We start from the raw sequence: 14768 nt of genomic DNA, 5'->3' as shown, positions 1-14768 counted from the left end.
TGGAACAGAGGATTAAACTCAGACCCTTGCACTTGCCAGGGAAGTGCTTATTCTACTGAGCCATCTCCCCGGCCCCAATATTAATTTCAGATTCAACAAAACTCATATTGATTAGAATAAAGAGCTACCTGAACAGAAAGGGTGACTATTTTTTCTATACATATTTCTTGTTGTTAGGAATACTTTCTTATTAAGCATATTCTTACTCAAAGTCAGAAGTATGGTAGTAGCGGAAAATATTAGAACTAGTAAATAATGAATTCTTCTGGTTTCTTTAAAACAAAACTTATAAAGTATAGGGGGAATATATCAGAAACTTACAGTATTCTGTGTTCTGGTATACAGCCATGCAGGATTCCTGACTTTTTAAAAACATGGGTATCTAAACTAATTGATGTTGTAGGCTACTGAAAGCTAGATGAAGTAAATCACTAATTTTGAAAATTATTTTTTCATAACTCTAATTGGAATGGTGATCTTTAAATGTTAAAAAAAAAAAGGAAAGGAAGGAGGGAAAAAATAAAGAACAAAACTGAAATGTAGCTTTGTCAAATTGCAAGTATTCACACAAAGGTCTGATTTAATGCTTGTTTCATGTTTTATAGCTCTTTCTTGTACATTCTAAACTGGATGAAGAACAGTTACTATTATTTAAAGATTTAATACACTTGCTATATAAAACAAGGATAGAGTCATCACACCTAATAACTGCTGACTATTCTGTTTACTGAACATCTTTTCTTTTGCTTAGCCCTACTCAGGTAGCTTTTAAAAATTCCTATCTGTCAAGTCATATTACACTGAAAACAGCACTTTTAGAAAATAACAATAACAGAACTTTATGTAAATGTACAACTTTATTATTTAGTTGCTTAAAATACACAACAGCATATACTGATCCTTTCCAATTAAAGAATAATTTTCTATTCAATTTTCTATCCCCTTAAAAAATTTTTGTATTCTGGACACCTATGTTCCTTCACACTCACTGTTCTGTCTGCCTAAAATACTCTTTCCCAGACGCGTGTGGTTTTGCTCTATTACTTCTAATCTTTATGGTAGTGTGACTTCATCACAAGATATCCTCCCAGGGCTGGCCAAATAGTTCAGCAGATTAAAGCGCCTGCAAGCAGGCACAGGGGATGGGGTTCAATCCCCAGGCCTAAGGTGCTGGCCCCACCCCCCAGGGCATGCTGAGATGGCAATTGAGACTGGGCGTGGTGGTGTACACCTGTAATCCCAGCTCTTGGGAGGCTGTAAACAGGCTGATCTACACAGTGAGACCCTGAACACCCTGTAGAACTTTCCCTAAAACACACACACACAAAAAAAAAAAAAACCCAAAAAACCAGAAAACAAGGTATCCTCCCAAAACTCACTATCCAACTTGTCCTGCTTTTATTTTCTCCTTCACAGCAACTGCCACCATCTGATATATTCTATATTCACATATTCATTTTGCTATGACTATCTCTACTACTGGAATATAAATGTGGGGCAGTTGCGGGAACTCTGTTTTGCTCATAACAGTACCTGGCACAGAGAAGCCTGATAAATTATTTGTTAAATGAGTGAATAAATGCTTAGGAAGAAGATGGTAAGACCTATTCATCCTGACATACTTTGGGATTATATGGGCACATTATTTAGAGTGCTGCCACAATGGATATGGGAAGAGGTGTCTCTTTCAATTATGTTTTCACTTTGGCCAACACTGAGCACAGAAGCCAAAAAAAGTCCAAGACATTTTCATTATAGATGAACACCCCAGCTGGCTAGACTCTTGTAAAATTGCGAGGCTTGCTCCAGACTTGCTTCATGTTGCAATCTAGTCATTAGGCTGCGAGAGCATGCCTGAAGGAGAGTATGACCCTTCAGGGTTCAGAACCTTGAGAAACACACTTGCTCACAGGCAACACCTATTGAGTAACTTTCTCCCAAGACCTGCATTACCCCAGGAAGAGACAGAGGCAAGGACAGACAAGTTACATAAATCTCTCAAGTCGCCTATTCACTTGAGGCTCTCTACTGGACAAGGCAGTGTCCTTGAGAGACCGGTGAGCTCACAGAACACCCAGATCTTCCTTGGAGGCATTGCTAAGGTAAGGCCTCGTGATCATGCGTTAAGCTGTAGTGTTTTTGTGCATGTCACACACAGGCTTCAGGGCTGTATTGCCTCATCTCCAGGGGTCACTTCCAGCTCTGCTGTCCTAAAAATCCTCCTCTTCCTCACAGCTAATTTTCCACATATGAAAAAACAGGCCCACAGGAGGGATATATCTTGCCCAAAGTTGTCCTGATTAAATGCAGAAACAAGAGTAGAATTCAGGTTCAACCCTTTCTGCATCAGGAATGCAAATTTAGTTCTCAAGTCCATGAACCTTAACCTTTTCTGTTTCAAATCTGGCCACTGAACCACAGGGGTGATAAAAAGATCCTAAGAGCTATTTACATTAAGTGGTAATATCAAAATCGCCTGCTGGGTAGGAGAAGCGGACACAGAAGAAAAAAGCCAAAACCTGAAAATAATCAGTTTTACTTGTACTTGTCTAGGACTGTATGCAGAGTCCTACAGAAATTACTTAACGAAAATCAGTGAGGTAAATGGTGTTACACTTTATGACACAAATAAAATTCATATTTCTATCTATATTAAATACTATAATGTGTTGATTCATTAATAACAGACTTTATAGCAAGACAAAATTACATTAATTCTATCATAAAATGCAGCAGATGGTCTCATAGGCTGTGAGAATATGTATATATATTTTTGGTTTTATTTTGTTTTCTGTGGTGCTAGCAATTGAATCAGGGCCTCAGGCATGATGAACAAGCACTCAGCCACTAAGTTATAACCCAAGCCCTTTCAAAATTCTTGAGACAGGATCTTACTAAATTATCCAGGGTGCACTTGAACTTGCAATTCTCCTGCCTCAGACTCCCTACGAGCTGGGATTATAGATCTACTTAAAAAGTATGTTTTTACACTCACTTCAGTATATTTTCAACTTTATGATAACATTAATCTTAAAATCTTCTAATCTTTCCATCTTGTATGTTTGATTGCCTTGTCAATCTAACCCCTTTATTTTCCAGTGGATATACAATATATCTACATGGACCTATTGCTTAACTTCATCTGCATTTTATTCTGTGCGAAGAAATCGGGCAAAACAAAGATTATTGTCTTGACTACAAGACGTGGGAAAACTGAAACACACAGATGTAAAGAGATTGGTAAATAAAGAGACATTTCACACTTCATCTTTTCATCTGCATGTTACATTTTGCAGCATTTGTCAAATCTAAATAAGCAGTGTATATTGCTATGTACTGTCCATCTGGACGAAGCATTATCATAGTCTCTAAGTGGGATTTACCAATAAGCAAATTTATCCATAAATAATATTGAAGATTTCACATCTATTTGTGAGCAAAACCTCTGAATGACATTCAGACATGAGAATAACAAGAAAGACATGAGAATAAATAGGTAGAAAGAAGTAGCAATTTTTAATAGGATTTATAGAAAGCCTTCCTGTTGACCTTAGTAAATTAGAGACAGAGACAGAGATACAGATAGAGACAGATGGAGATGAAACCAGTGTCATGACTACGTAGTGAGTCTGTGGGAGACTCTAAATGAAACCTAACTTTAGAAAGGGATTTATATCATCTTGCCTTTGCCACAGCACGTAGCATCAACTGTAAAAGACATGATGACAATGATAACTAGTGCATATTGAGTACTTACTAAGTACCAAGGGTCTCTTATCTCACTTAATTCTTTTTGTTTTTTTCTCTTTCCTTTCTCAGTATTTTTTTAAAGGTAGAGTCTACGTAGCCTAGGCTGGCTTTAAACGTGCAATCTTCCTATCTCACCTTCTAAGCCGTTAAAATCACAAGTGTGTGCCATTGCACTGGATTATGTATGCCCCCATGTACCAACCCTCTGAGGTAGGAGCTATTGACAAGGAATCTGAGGTACAGAACTAAAGTAATCAGTCCACATCCAAGGTTAGCAGACTTCTCAGGCATGTAATACCTGACTATGGACATGTGAGCAGCTCTGAGCAGGGGCTGGCCTGACCTACCATTCTGAAGTCCTCTTCAAACTTGAAAGCCCCGCCTCCCGTGGCACAGAGGGTGGTGTGGAGGCTGGAGAAGTTCTTCTCGCTGCCCATTTGAATGAACGTGTGCATGGCACAGCTGGGAAAGCGGATGAAGTGCAGGTTCCCTTTGCGCCCACACATAGTCAGGTTTTTCAATTCCAGGTGGACATCTCGGATCCCGGATTTCCCATAGGCTGTGTTAGAAGTCAAATATTTCCGGATGCTCTTCAGGTTCTCCACTTCCTCTTGTTCCTCTTCAGCTGTAATATCCTTTGGTTCAAAATAGACCAACTTAACCAGGGTTCCACCGATATCCATGCCGAACCACGGGAATGCTAGAGGACAGAAAGAGAGTAAATCCTACACATGCAAAATCCTATACATGCTGAATTCTATATATGCAAAAAAGTTCCATTTTTGAATATTCAGTGACAAAATGCATCTAATCAATTTATTTGGTACTTTTAGGGAAGGGTCTACAGGGTGTTCAGGGTCTCACTACTAGATTGGACTCGTAGTGATCCGCCTGCTTACAGCCTCCCAAGAGCTGGGATTACAGGCGCGTGCCACCACACCCAGTCTCAATTGCTGTCTCAGCGCCCCCTGGAGGCAGGGCCAGTGTGGCAGGCCTGGGTATCGAACCCCTGGCCCCTGCACCTGCTTGCAGGTGCTTTAATTGGCTGAGCTATTTGGCCCATACAATATTCAATTTTTTAATTCAACTATATGTGTCTTTGAAAGGCACAGAAACTCATAAGGCCAGTGGTACCCACAACTCTGCTCACACCAGATTCAAGGACTGAGTGGGCCTCAGGACTGAGACGAGAAGCACGATTTTGCAGCTTCCAGCTCCAGTCTCAGTTGTGCCTTTCAGGGCTTTCGTGTCTTGCCAAGCTAAGTGCTATTCCAGTACTTAAAGATCTGTGTTTTTACATATATCAAGGCTCCCAAGTGCTATTTTCATTAGATTTGTAGCCAGAGAAACTCACCTATTCCAATGACAAAGAAAACACTGACTACTAGGTGTACCAAGGGAGGGTGTGGTGGTTTCTAAAGCACAAGGTCCCTTCCCAGACATTTTTTCTATGATTTAGGTTTTCACTTATAAGCTGATTTTGTATAATGTGGGCCCACAATATTTAGGAAGGAGAAGGGGAAAGCAAGGGCACTTTGAGAGATAATGAGCAGACATGATGACCACTAGTGAGGCAGAAATCTAACAACTTACATTACTTCTATTTCTTTCTTCATTAGGTAGAGAAACTCTCTCCTAAGCGGCTTGCCTAGAAGTTCTCTGCCCTGACATTAGTTAAGAGTCATTGGGAAAGCTCTTAGCACTCATTCCTGGTCTCCTCCCCATAGATGTGGATTTCATCTGATGATGTAAGTTCCAGAGCCTCAGCTCCCCAGTGCTTTTGGTCTGCAGGTATTGGAACAGCGCACAGAGGACCATGGGCACTGCAGGTCTAGAGACAGCCACCACGGCTTGTGTCTAGGTCTACTAGCACATGCTTTCTGGTATTTATCTGATGCTAAGTGACTCTACACCACAATTACTTTCAATACTATTCAGACAGGGCAGAGGAACCTAAATGGGTTGTATCAAAAAGCATCCTGGAAAGCTCATGTTGTGCTGTCAAGTGCTCTGCGGTGAAAAACAGAGCAAGCCCAAAGGAGACACCAAACGCTGGAGTCTTCCATTTCACTTCTCTCGAGACAGCCATTAACTAAACCTGAACCCTGCCATTAAAACTGAGTTTAAACCAGGTATGGTGGCACACACCTGTGTCCTACTTCTCAGGAGGTGAGGTAGGAGATCACTGAGCACAGCAGTGGGGGCAACAAAGGGGACCTCCTCCCCCAGTCTCAATAGCCACAAACGGAGGCTGGGGTTGGGGGAAAGTAAAACAGTTTAAAGATTCAGGAGCAAAAATGGCTTCCTTCACAAAGCTTATTTTATTTCCGCCCTAGGAAACATTCACATAAACCCCTATCAGACTGTACCTATTACATCTATCAGACTGTATGTGTTGCATAGCGAGCTATATAAGGACACCTTCAAGGGTCTTTTGCTTGTACACCGATGATCCAGTTTTCTATTCGGGGAAACTGAAGGAGGAAAGTTGAGTCCTGTAAATAATAATCTCTGCTGAACTTCACTATTGTTATTTTAACTATGCTACAACCTAGTTGCTCCATACTTAGTGAGCTCTAACATACAGAAAAATAAAATTCCAAGCCCCACAAGATTAAGAACAACAAACACCAACACAAAACCAAGTTAACAAATTTCCTATTATCTTTTCAGAAGTTTACAAAGCAAACCCCACCCTGCCTGAGCAGGATGGGAAGCTTGATTGTCCCAGTGGGAGGCAACTGAAAACCAGATCCAGCTTATCCCTTTTAGTCAATTTAGCTCGCAGGTGAAGCCTGGAGGGTCCCCCCTGAAGTCCACCATCAGTGTGGCCCAGCGTGGAAGCAGCATGGTGTAACAGCTAATGCCCTGTGTCAGGATGCAGAACAATTGCTTTCAGGAGGGGCCACCTGAACCAGCTCTGTGGAGCTCCATCCACTTCTTTGAATCTTAACTTCCTATTAGTAAAGGGAATAAGGTGTGTTAGCATGGTACCCAGCCCGCTCTCTGCTATGAGCTATGAATCTTTAAGAAATATGAAAGAAAAAACACAAGCGGGCAGGTGAGATAGCTCAGTGGACTAAGTGCCTGCTTGGCAAGCGCAGGGACCAGCATTTGATCCCCAGTCCAGCATGCCTCAGGGCATGCTGAGCAGGTGAATGAGTCCAGATGTGATGACACATGCCTATAATCCCAGTGCTGGGGAGGCTGAAAACAGGAGGATCACTATGAGTCTGAGCTGCGTAGTGAGACCCTGTACCAAATACATAAGTGAAAGAAAAAACACAAGCATCCCCAACCATACAAGCTGACCAGTCTTTCTCACTGGAATTACTGGACTATCCGATGGCATATTAACAGGTGCCTGGGGTATACAACCAATGTTGCAATTATAGTCTATTCTTAGCAAAATAGGGAAGAAATACCTGTGACTGAACAGGACGAAGGAAGGGCCTTCGGGAAATTTCTAGATGTCATTTTGAAAGATTCTGCCAACATTTATTAAAAACATATGTTTGAAGCCAAGCTAACACTTCTCTTTGGCTGTAAAATAAAAGACCCAAGTATTCAAGGACTCAGTCTAAGAATGTTCTTTGGAACAGCTTTAGAGTGGCAAAACTAACAAAAACAAAAGAAAACAAATGCCAGGCCTGCCCTTTAACAAGGAGTCATTCAATAAAGTTTGATTTCTAAACTGCGGCTTCCTCAGTTTAATTCTCAGTACTAAAACGAAAAGTAAAACAAAAAAACCCATTTCTAGGCAGCCACTAAAAAGAATGTACTATTCCAATTGACTATAAAGATTTTCCCTAATTTTCTGTTAACGAGGAAAGCAAGAGATGGCTGGAAGAAAAAAAAGAATCAAATTTAGGGCCAGCCAGATAGCTCGGTGGACTAAAGTGCCTGTACAGCAGCCAGGGTTCCATCCTCAGTGCCAGGCCAGCCCTGCCCCCGGGGTGTGCTGAGACCGTGATTGAGACTGAGTGTGGTGGTGCACACCTGTAACCCCAGGGTTTGGGAGCCTAAAACCGGGAGAATCACTTCTGAGTTAGATCTACGATCTACGTAGGGAGACCCTGTAGACCCTGCAGACCCTGTACCAAATATATGTAAGAGAGAGTGACACAGACAGAGATAGACAGAGAGAGATGGCTAGAAGTAAGCTTTTTAAAATACACCAGGTGGTTTGAAAACAAAGGGGAAAGGTGAGGAAAGAAAGGATTATCTGTTTATGATGATAAATGCCTGAAGTAAGGTAAAGAAGAAGTGCAGGTTGAAACTGATGACGTGAGGTTGGTGTGTGGAGTGCAGGCTGCACTTGTGGCAGCTCGAGGATCTGGAGGGAAGGAAGGAGAATATTCTACATTTAGAACGTTTAACACACATAGAAATTAAAAACAAAGGAATTCGACAATGGAAAATATTGTATAGATACCTCAGCAATACAGATAGAAAAAGCTATGTAAAACCCAGAAAATAATCCAATTTTGTACCAAAAAAAAAAAAAAAAAGTAGTAGCAGCAGTCACCAGAACTCAGGAAGAACCCCCACACAGTTTGTTTGTTTGGATCTTGCTAAGTACAGGTAATCGAAAAGAGGTCTCCCTTTTAAGAAAACAGTACAGGGGAGGCCTTAGCATTTGATAAGTTATTTTAAACCCTAGTTTCTTCTTCCTGCTTTACCTACTGCTCAATTTTGAGCCATTTCAAAGCTTTGTTGGCAACTTGACAGTGGGAAAAAAGTGTAAAGCTTTAAAAATATAGTTCAGTGTTATAACAGCAGTCTGCATTAAAGTGGGGGGAATAAAGATTGTAGTATTCTATTAATTTAAGTGGCAACTGAAGTTGCATTTAAGGGGCTGAAAATATAATTCAGTGATAGCTAGCTAGCCCAGCATGAGTGAGGATCTGGGTTTTGTTATATTTACTTCTCATCTTTGTGGAAAAAAAAATGTTATCTCACATTGTAACATTTTTTCAAAACACTGATATATTTTACACACAGTTTTATTCATTTTCTTAATGTCGAATCCATTTACCCCTAAGCTTCCCAAATAGAACATGATGATGCGATTTCCTTACTGAGTAAGGAAAGAACATCCCAGTGCAGCTGCATGTGTGACTCGCGTTTGCCAGGTACTCTGATGTACAGAGGTACTCATGATACCCAGGTACTCTGATGTACAGCCGAACTACTGATAAGAGCCTAGTCACGTGTGCCAGGAGCTATGTTGGTTCTGGACAGAGAGTATCTGTATCCACCCCTTACTCCTATTTACTCCTATTTTCTAAACCAGATGTCAAAAAAAAAAAAAAAAAAAAAAAAGAATCTGGAGTATTAATCAACAATGTTCAGCAGAAGACCAGGTTCGAATTTGTAAGAAGTTCAATGCAAAACAGTGTTCAGTGAAAATTACTGGCAGCCAGTGTTGTGGACTAAGCTGCTACATGAAGCCTCAGTAGATCAGGCTAGCAAGCAATCAAAATAGATTCATTCACACCACAGTTAAACTAAACCTACCATCTGACCTTGTGAGAAATCAGTATGCGACAGGTAATGCCCAAATTTCCCACTTCATTCCATAGGTTAGCAAAGTCATTCCTGTGCAAAAAAAGGAACCTAGGGGCTGGTGAGATGGCTCAGTGGTCTAAAACACCTACTTAGAACAAGCTTAGCAAAGCAGAGGGACCACGGTTCAATCCCCCAGTATCACATGCCAGTCAGCCCCGTCCCTTGGTGGGCTGAGCTGGCCACACACACACACACACACACACACACACACAAATAAACTTTTAAAAAAAAAAGAAGGAACCTAATGTCAACCAATTAAGTTATTTTTCTGTTATTCTGTGTCTTTGTCCCTCTGTTACAAGAAAAGTAACTTTGAAACGACTAATCAGCTTTTTGGGTATTTTTTTTTTCTGCCTTCTTTGTCTTTTCTGTCTGTAGTCAACTTCCTATGATTGACCCACTGGAAAATTTACTTTGTCTTCGAGAATGAGGTGTTGACTGATTCTAGAATTGAAAGTAAAGCCAATGAAGACCATTGAATGGAATAGTTGTGCTAGTGCCTTTTGACAGCACAAATAAATGAATCTTTTGGCTTTTAAATCAGGGAGATTTGGGCATTATGTGTTACTGCAGCAGCACCCAGTCTGTTCTCACTGATGTGCAAAGCGCAGAGGGGCTCTGCAACAAAACACAGCACCAAGGTTTGGCGGTCAGGCAACAAGAGGCGAGGAAGCAGATGCTGAAGGCAACAGAACTTCTGGCCAAGCAAGCACCTCTGATAATGTGGAAAGAGGTAATGTACCTAGAGAATTAGCTGATGCAGTAAAAAAGTTAAAAAGTCAAAAGTCAGTAGCATCTGTGGCCTATTATTGGCTACTGTTGGTTGCATTTTAAAAGGTGACAAAGAGTAAGCTCAGAAAATAACTGACTGATTTACAAACAAACACAAAGAGAACAAAGTCCATAAAGTCAGACTTGAGGGTGGAAAAAATGCTGTGTCTCCCAACAGAGTAAAAAATAAACCTGAGAAAGCCTTTCAGTTAAATAAAGTCCAACGAATGAACTAGCACTTAACACTTGGGTCTTCTTTTTTCTTCAGTACTGAGGATTGAACACAGAGCCTCTGCATTAAGCTATAGCTCCAGCCCAACACTCTGCTTTCAGGTTTTCGTTCTCAAATGCAAAGAATGGCAACCAAACCCATGTTAACACTCCAAAAATGTTAAGCCCTCTCCAACAAAAGATAGACATAAGGTTGTCCTTCTCGGTTCGGTCTTCCTGCTGCACAATTCATGACAGATCTGTGAAGGTGAAGTTCGGGGAAAACAAAGAGGATGTTTTACTTTGCACATTCAGCAAGCTGATGTACAATATCTGGTGGCCAGCTGTCAGGGACAGAACGATCTTGTTTGTTTTCTCAGAACTGTCATTAGAGACCAGAGGAGAAAATCTTGTGTACTTTAAAGTCTTAAGATAACTATCGTATGTGGCTGATTAGAATCTCGTGATTTAGAGGGCTTCTTGTACATTGACCTTTGTCAATGATTGGTACTTTTTAAGCTTCTCAATAACCACGCTGTGCTTGCTCCATATGGGGCTCAGACAGACAACACTTCTGAGACCCGTGTGGCCTGTGACATTCAGCCTTGCTGCCGTTCTTGCAGCTCCAATCAATCAGCAACACTTCCAATAAGAAAAGCTCAGGGGAAAAGAAACTTAAAGTGTGGCTCACTGACCAAGCTAGACTCATTCAAGGTAGGAAGAATTAAGTCAGTGAAGACATAGAAGCAAAAACCTCAAAGGCATACAATGAATAGAACAAGAATAGAGTAGAACTGAGGGCTTCCCTATAAGGCATATGGAAATAAACTGAAATCAAATGGAGAGGAAATTGTGGGGTTCAGGGGTGTCTGCCTGTAATCCCAGCTATTCAAGAGGATGAGGATGACTGCAAATTCATAGACAATTTGGGCAATTTAGAGAGATCTTGGCTCAAAATAAATTTATTTATTTTTAATTTTTTTATTTTAGGGAAGGGTCTATAGGGTGTTCAGGGTCTCACTACTAGATCAGACTCTGTTTACAGCCTCCCAAGAGCTGGGATTACACATGTGTGTGCCACCACACCCCTCTCCATTGTCTTCTCAGTGTGCCCCAGGGGCAGGGCTGTTCCCCAAGGCTGGCACAGCAGGCCCAGGGATCGAATCCCTGGCACTTCAATCTGCTGAGCTATTTGGCCAGCCCTCAAAATAAAATTTTTAAAAGGCTAGGTATATAGCTCAGTAGGGAGTGCTTGCTAGCCTGGCATGTGTGAAGCCCTGAGGTTCAGCAGCCATAAGTCTGGACCTCACATGGTTGGGAAAATGATCTAGGACTCAAAGGAATTATGGAGCCCTCAGTTCTCTAAACCAGAAGACAGCGCTGCTCAGCTCCCAAGGAAAGCACATTCTTCAGCATATACACACTGGACCGAATGAGAATGACTTAGTGTTGACTTTATTTTCCATAAAGCGTTCCCCACATGTACATTGGTTATCAAACCCAGGGCCTTAGACATACTAAGCCCACATTTTAACCCCAGTCTGACTCCATTTTCAGTTCTAGGTTTAGACAACACTTCATTCTCTAAAACAGAACAAGTGTCGTAATGGTTTCAGCAAAGGAATTCGGATTTATAGATAGAAAACAGGCTAGGGCAAGGAAAATGGCTCAAGGGCCTAAATGCCTGCCTGGCTAGTGCAAGGTCCTGGGTTGGGTCCTTGGTTAAAAAAAAAAAAAAGAAAGAAAAAAGGCTAAAGAATACAGAAATGAACAAAAAGAAAACTGTCTACTTCAAAGCTACTTTCCTTATAAGGCAGGGACAGGGACATAAAACAATAGAAAAATAATTGATAGGTTAACATCCGGTTACTTCTTTGCATAAAGAATAAGACAGAGGAAACTTCACTATCATGACAACTGACACAGGCCTGTCCAGGAAATCTGGCTGTTACCCTCTCCAATCTTGATTTCTCAGAAAGTCAGATAAACTATTTACTTCAGACTTGGGACCCAGAAGTTTTGCTCAAGTGACTCCATCTTGGTTGTCAGCCTGGCCTGCGGAGGCCTCACGCAGTTTACTCCAAAACAATGGCCTCTTGTAATTTTTATTTAGCAGACAAGGTCAAAGGGTTCCTGGAAAAAGAGAGGCTGCCAAGGGCTGGTTGCAAGAGGGAAAGTGAACAATGGAATGGGCATGCCCTCGGAGGGACAATCAGGGTCCCAAGGCAACATCCTCGATCTACAAAGCAAGAAACCCAAGGGATTTCAGAACTGTTCAGCATTTTAGAAGGACTGAAAGTAAGTGACTTCTGGGTATGTCCCATTCACACCACTTCAGAAGGGCAACGTAAAATGAGTTATCTAGTTATTTTTTAGTTTGCTACACTAATATGCAATGTGCAGGCAGTGAAGAACAGAAAATTTGTCTTCTTTGTTTGAAATCTCAAGAACAAGAGAAGCCACATTCAGGGTTTGTATAGAAATGTGTTTGTATTGTCTCTTAATTTAGAGCCTAAACTGGGCATTGTCCAAATGCTTGGACTGTGGGATTGGGGCAGTATCCCTTTAGGGAAGTCATAAATGTACTTTACCTGCAAGAAAGAGAATGGGGCTGCTGAGATAGCTCAGTGGACTAAGCACCTGCTCAGGCAAGCACAGGGACCAGGGTTCGATCCCTGGCACCACATGCTACACTGGCCCTGCCACCCAGGCATACTGAGTTGGCCACAAGACTAGGTATAGTGGCTAGTGGCGCAAGCCTGTAATCCCAGTGTGGGGAGGCTGAGACAGGAATATCACTATGAGTCCAAGCTAAATAGTGAGACCCTGTACCAAATACACTTAAAAAAAAAAAAAAAGAAAGAAAGAAAGAAAGAGAATGAAAGCCACAGCTTTAGGGAGCAAGATATTTGCTCATCGCTGAATTGCCCCACTGATGAATGTATAGCTAACGTGATGCTGAGAGGTGACGCCTGGTTGGAGAAGCCAGATCACCAGGGCGGCGGCTCTCTGTTCTGTGTCCTGTTGCCAGGTGGTAAGCTGTTTCTCCTCTCCCACAGCACCCTGCCTTGGAGACAGCCGACTAGTGACTGAAGTCTCTACCAAAAGTAAACCTCGATCGCTTTGTTGGGCACAGGTCTGACTCAGCAACTTGTTACCAACACTGACAATAACAGTTCTCCCATGGTTCCACTAAAAGTTACTCTTAATATTGTGAGTAAGAAACAGCAGAACTGAAATTATTTTTCTACGGCTTCTGAGAATTTTTTTAAGCAAATAGGTAGAAAAGATGTTTGGGGATTGTGTGATCAACCAACAATTTTTAAAAATTATACTGTAGATAGTTTTACACTAAGTCAATGCTAATTATGTTCAAGTTGCCCAAACACGTCTACAAGTTAAAAAAAAAATTAACTTAGACTGAAGTTAATTGAATACAATTGAAAATTGTATTTCCTTTAAAAGTCCCTTTCTGCTCAGTGCCTGTTTTCTCTTTACCATGTATAAATGGCAGGTGATACATGTTGTCATTTGATACTACGGGCACATTTAAGCCTTCCCTTCCCCACCCTGCAATGGGGACTGAACCCAGGAAGCACTAAATTTCTATCCCAGCCCTTTTCATTTCTATTTTTTTTAATTTAAATTTTTATTTTTTTTCAACTGTATTTTAAAAAAAATTTTATTCATTTTAATGAGAAAAGATAGCAGTGAAACAGTTTCAAAACAGGTTAGTAGGACAGCTACAATAATTAATGCATTGCATACTGTTGTCTTTGTAGTAGTTATTCAGAGGACAAGATGCAGACATGACATCTTGCCTAAACACTATTAGTACAAATCTTCTCATTGAACTAAGAGAAAGTACTCATTTCTACTTTGATACAGAGCCTTCTTAGCCTCCTGCTTTGGCCTCCCAAGTAGCAAGGATTACAGTTATGTGCCACCATACCCAGCCGAAACACTGAATTTTAGGAGTAAAAAGAACTTTAGGTCACCCAGATGTGGAAGCGTGCAGCAGCATTTTTAGTATTCGATAAGCTTAGGGAAGATTTTGAGTTCCAGGCCAGCCTGGTCCATACACTGTAAAGAGGTCTACACATCCTTATGACAACAGTCCTTCTCCCCCTGGCACAGTTTCTGATCAGCATTCTCCTTCTCCCCAAGACAAGGGCAGGAACAAAAGGCCAATCACATTCTCAAGAGGAAATATTGTTTTTAGAACTCTGAGGCGAGTCAAAATATCAGCACATCAAACCTATAGAGCAGTGAAGTCTGACTTTATGAAGGCCACTCAAGGCTACCTTACATGCTAGGAACTGCAGGTCTGGTGTACAGGACCTGTAATACTTTTATCCATGGAAATATTTTTATTTTCTTTTAAAATCAAGTTTTCAGGTTGAAGAACATGTAGTCATAGGTCATAGTAAAGCATTCATCTTTATACCAACATAGGCATAAATATA

General features: G+C 41.1%; 1 protein-coding gene across 1 annotated transcript in view; it reads right to left on the bottom strand.

Annotated features, from left to right (window-relative positions):
- Positions 1–14768, bottom strand: part of LOC101569450 (pantothenate kinase 1) — a 56711-nt gene that overhangs the window by 26624 nt on the left and 15319 nt on the right. The window contains 1 exon segment of the mRNA XM_023716237.1: positions 4098–4450. Coding sequence (XP_023572005.1) covers positions 4098–4450 — 353 coding nt within the window.

This window comes from Octodon degus, unplaced genomic scaffold, assembly GCF_000260255.1.
Source record: "Octodon degus isolate 3935 unplaced genomic scaffold, OctDeg1.0 scaffold00046, whole genome shotgun sequence".
Lineage (NCBI taxonomy): Eukaryota > Metazoa > Chordata > Mammalia > Rodentia > Octodontidae > Octodon > Octodon degus.
This window is presented reverse-complemented; position numbering and strand designations above follow the sequence as displayed.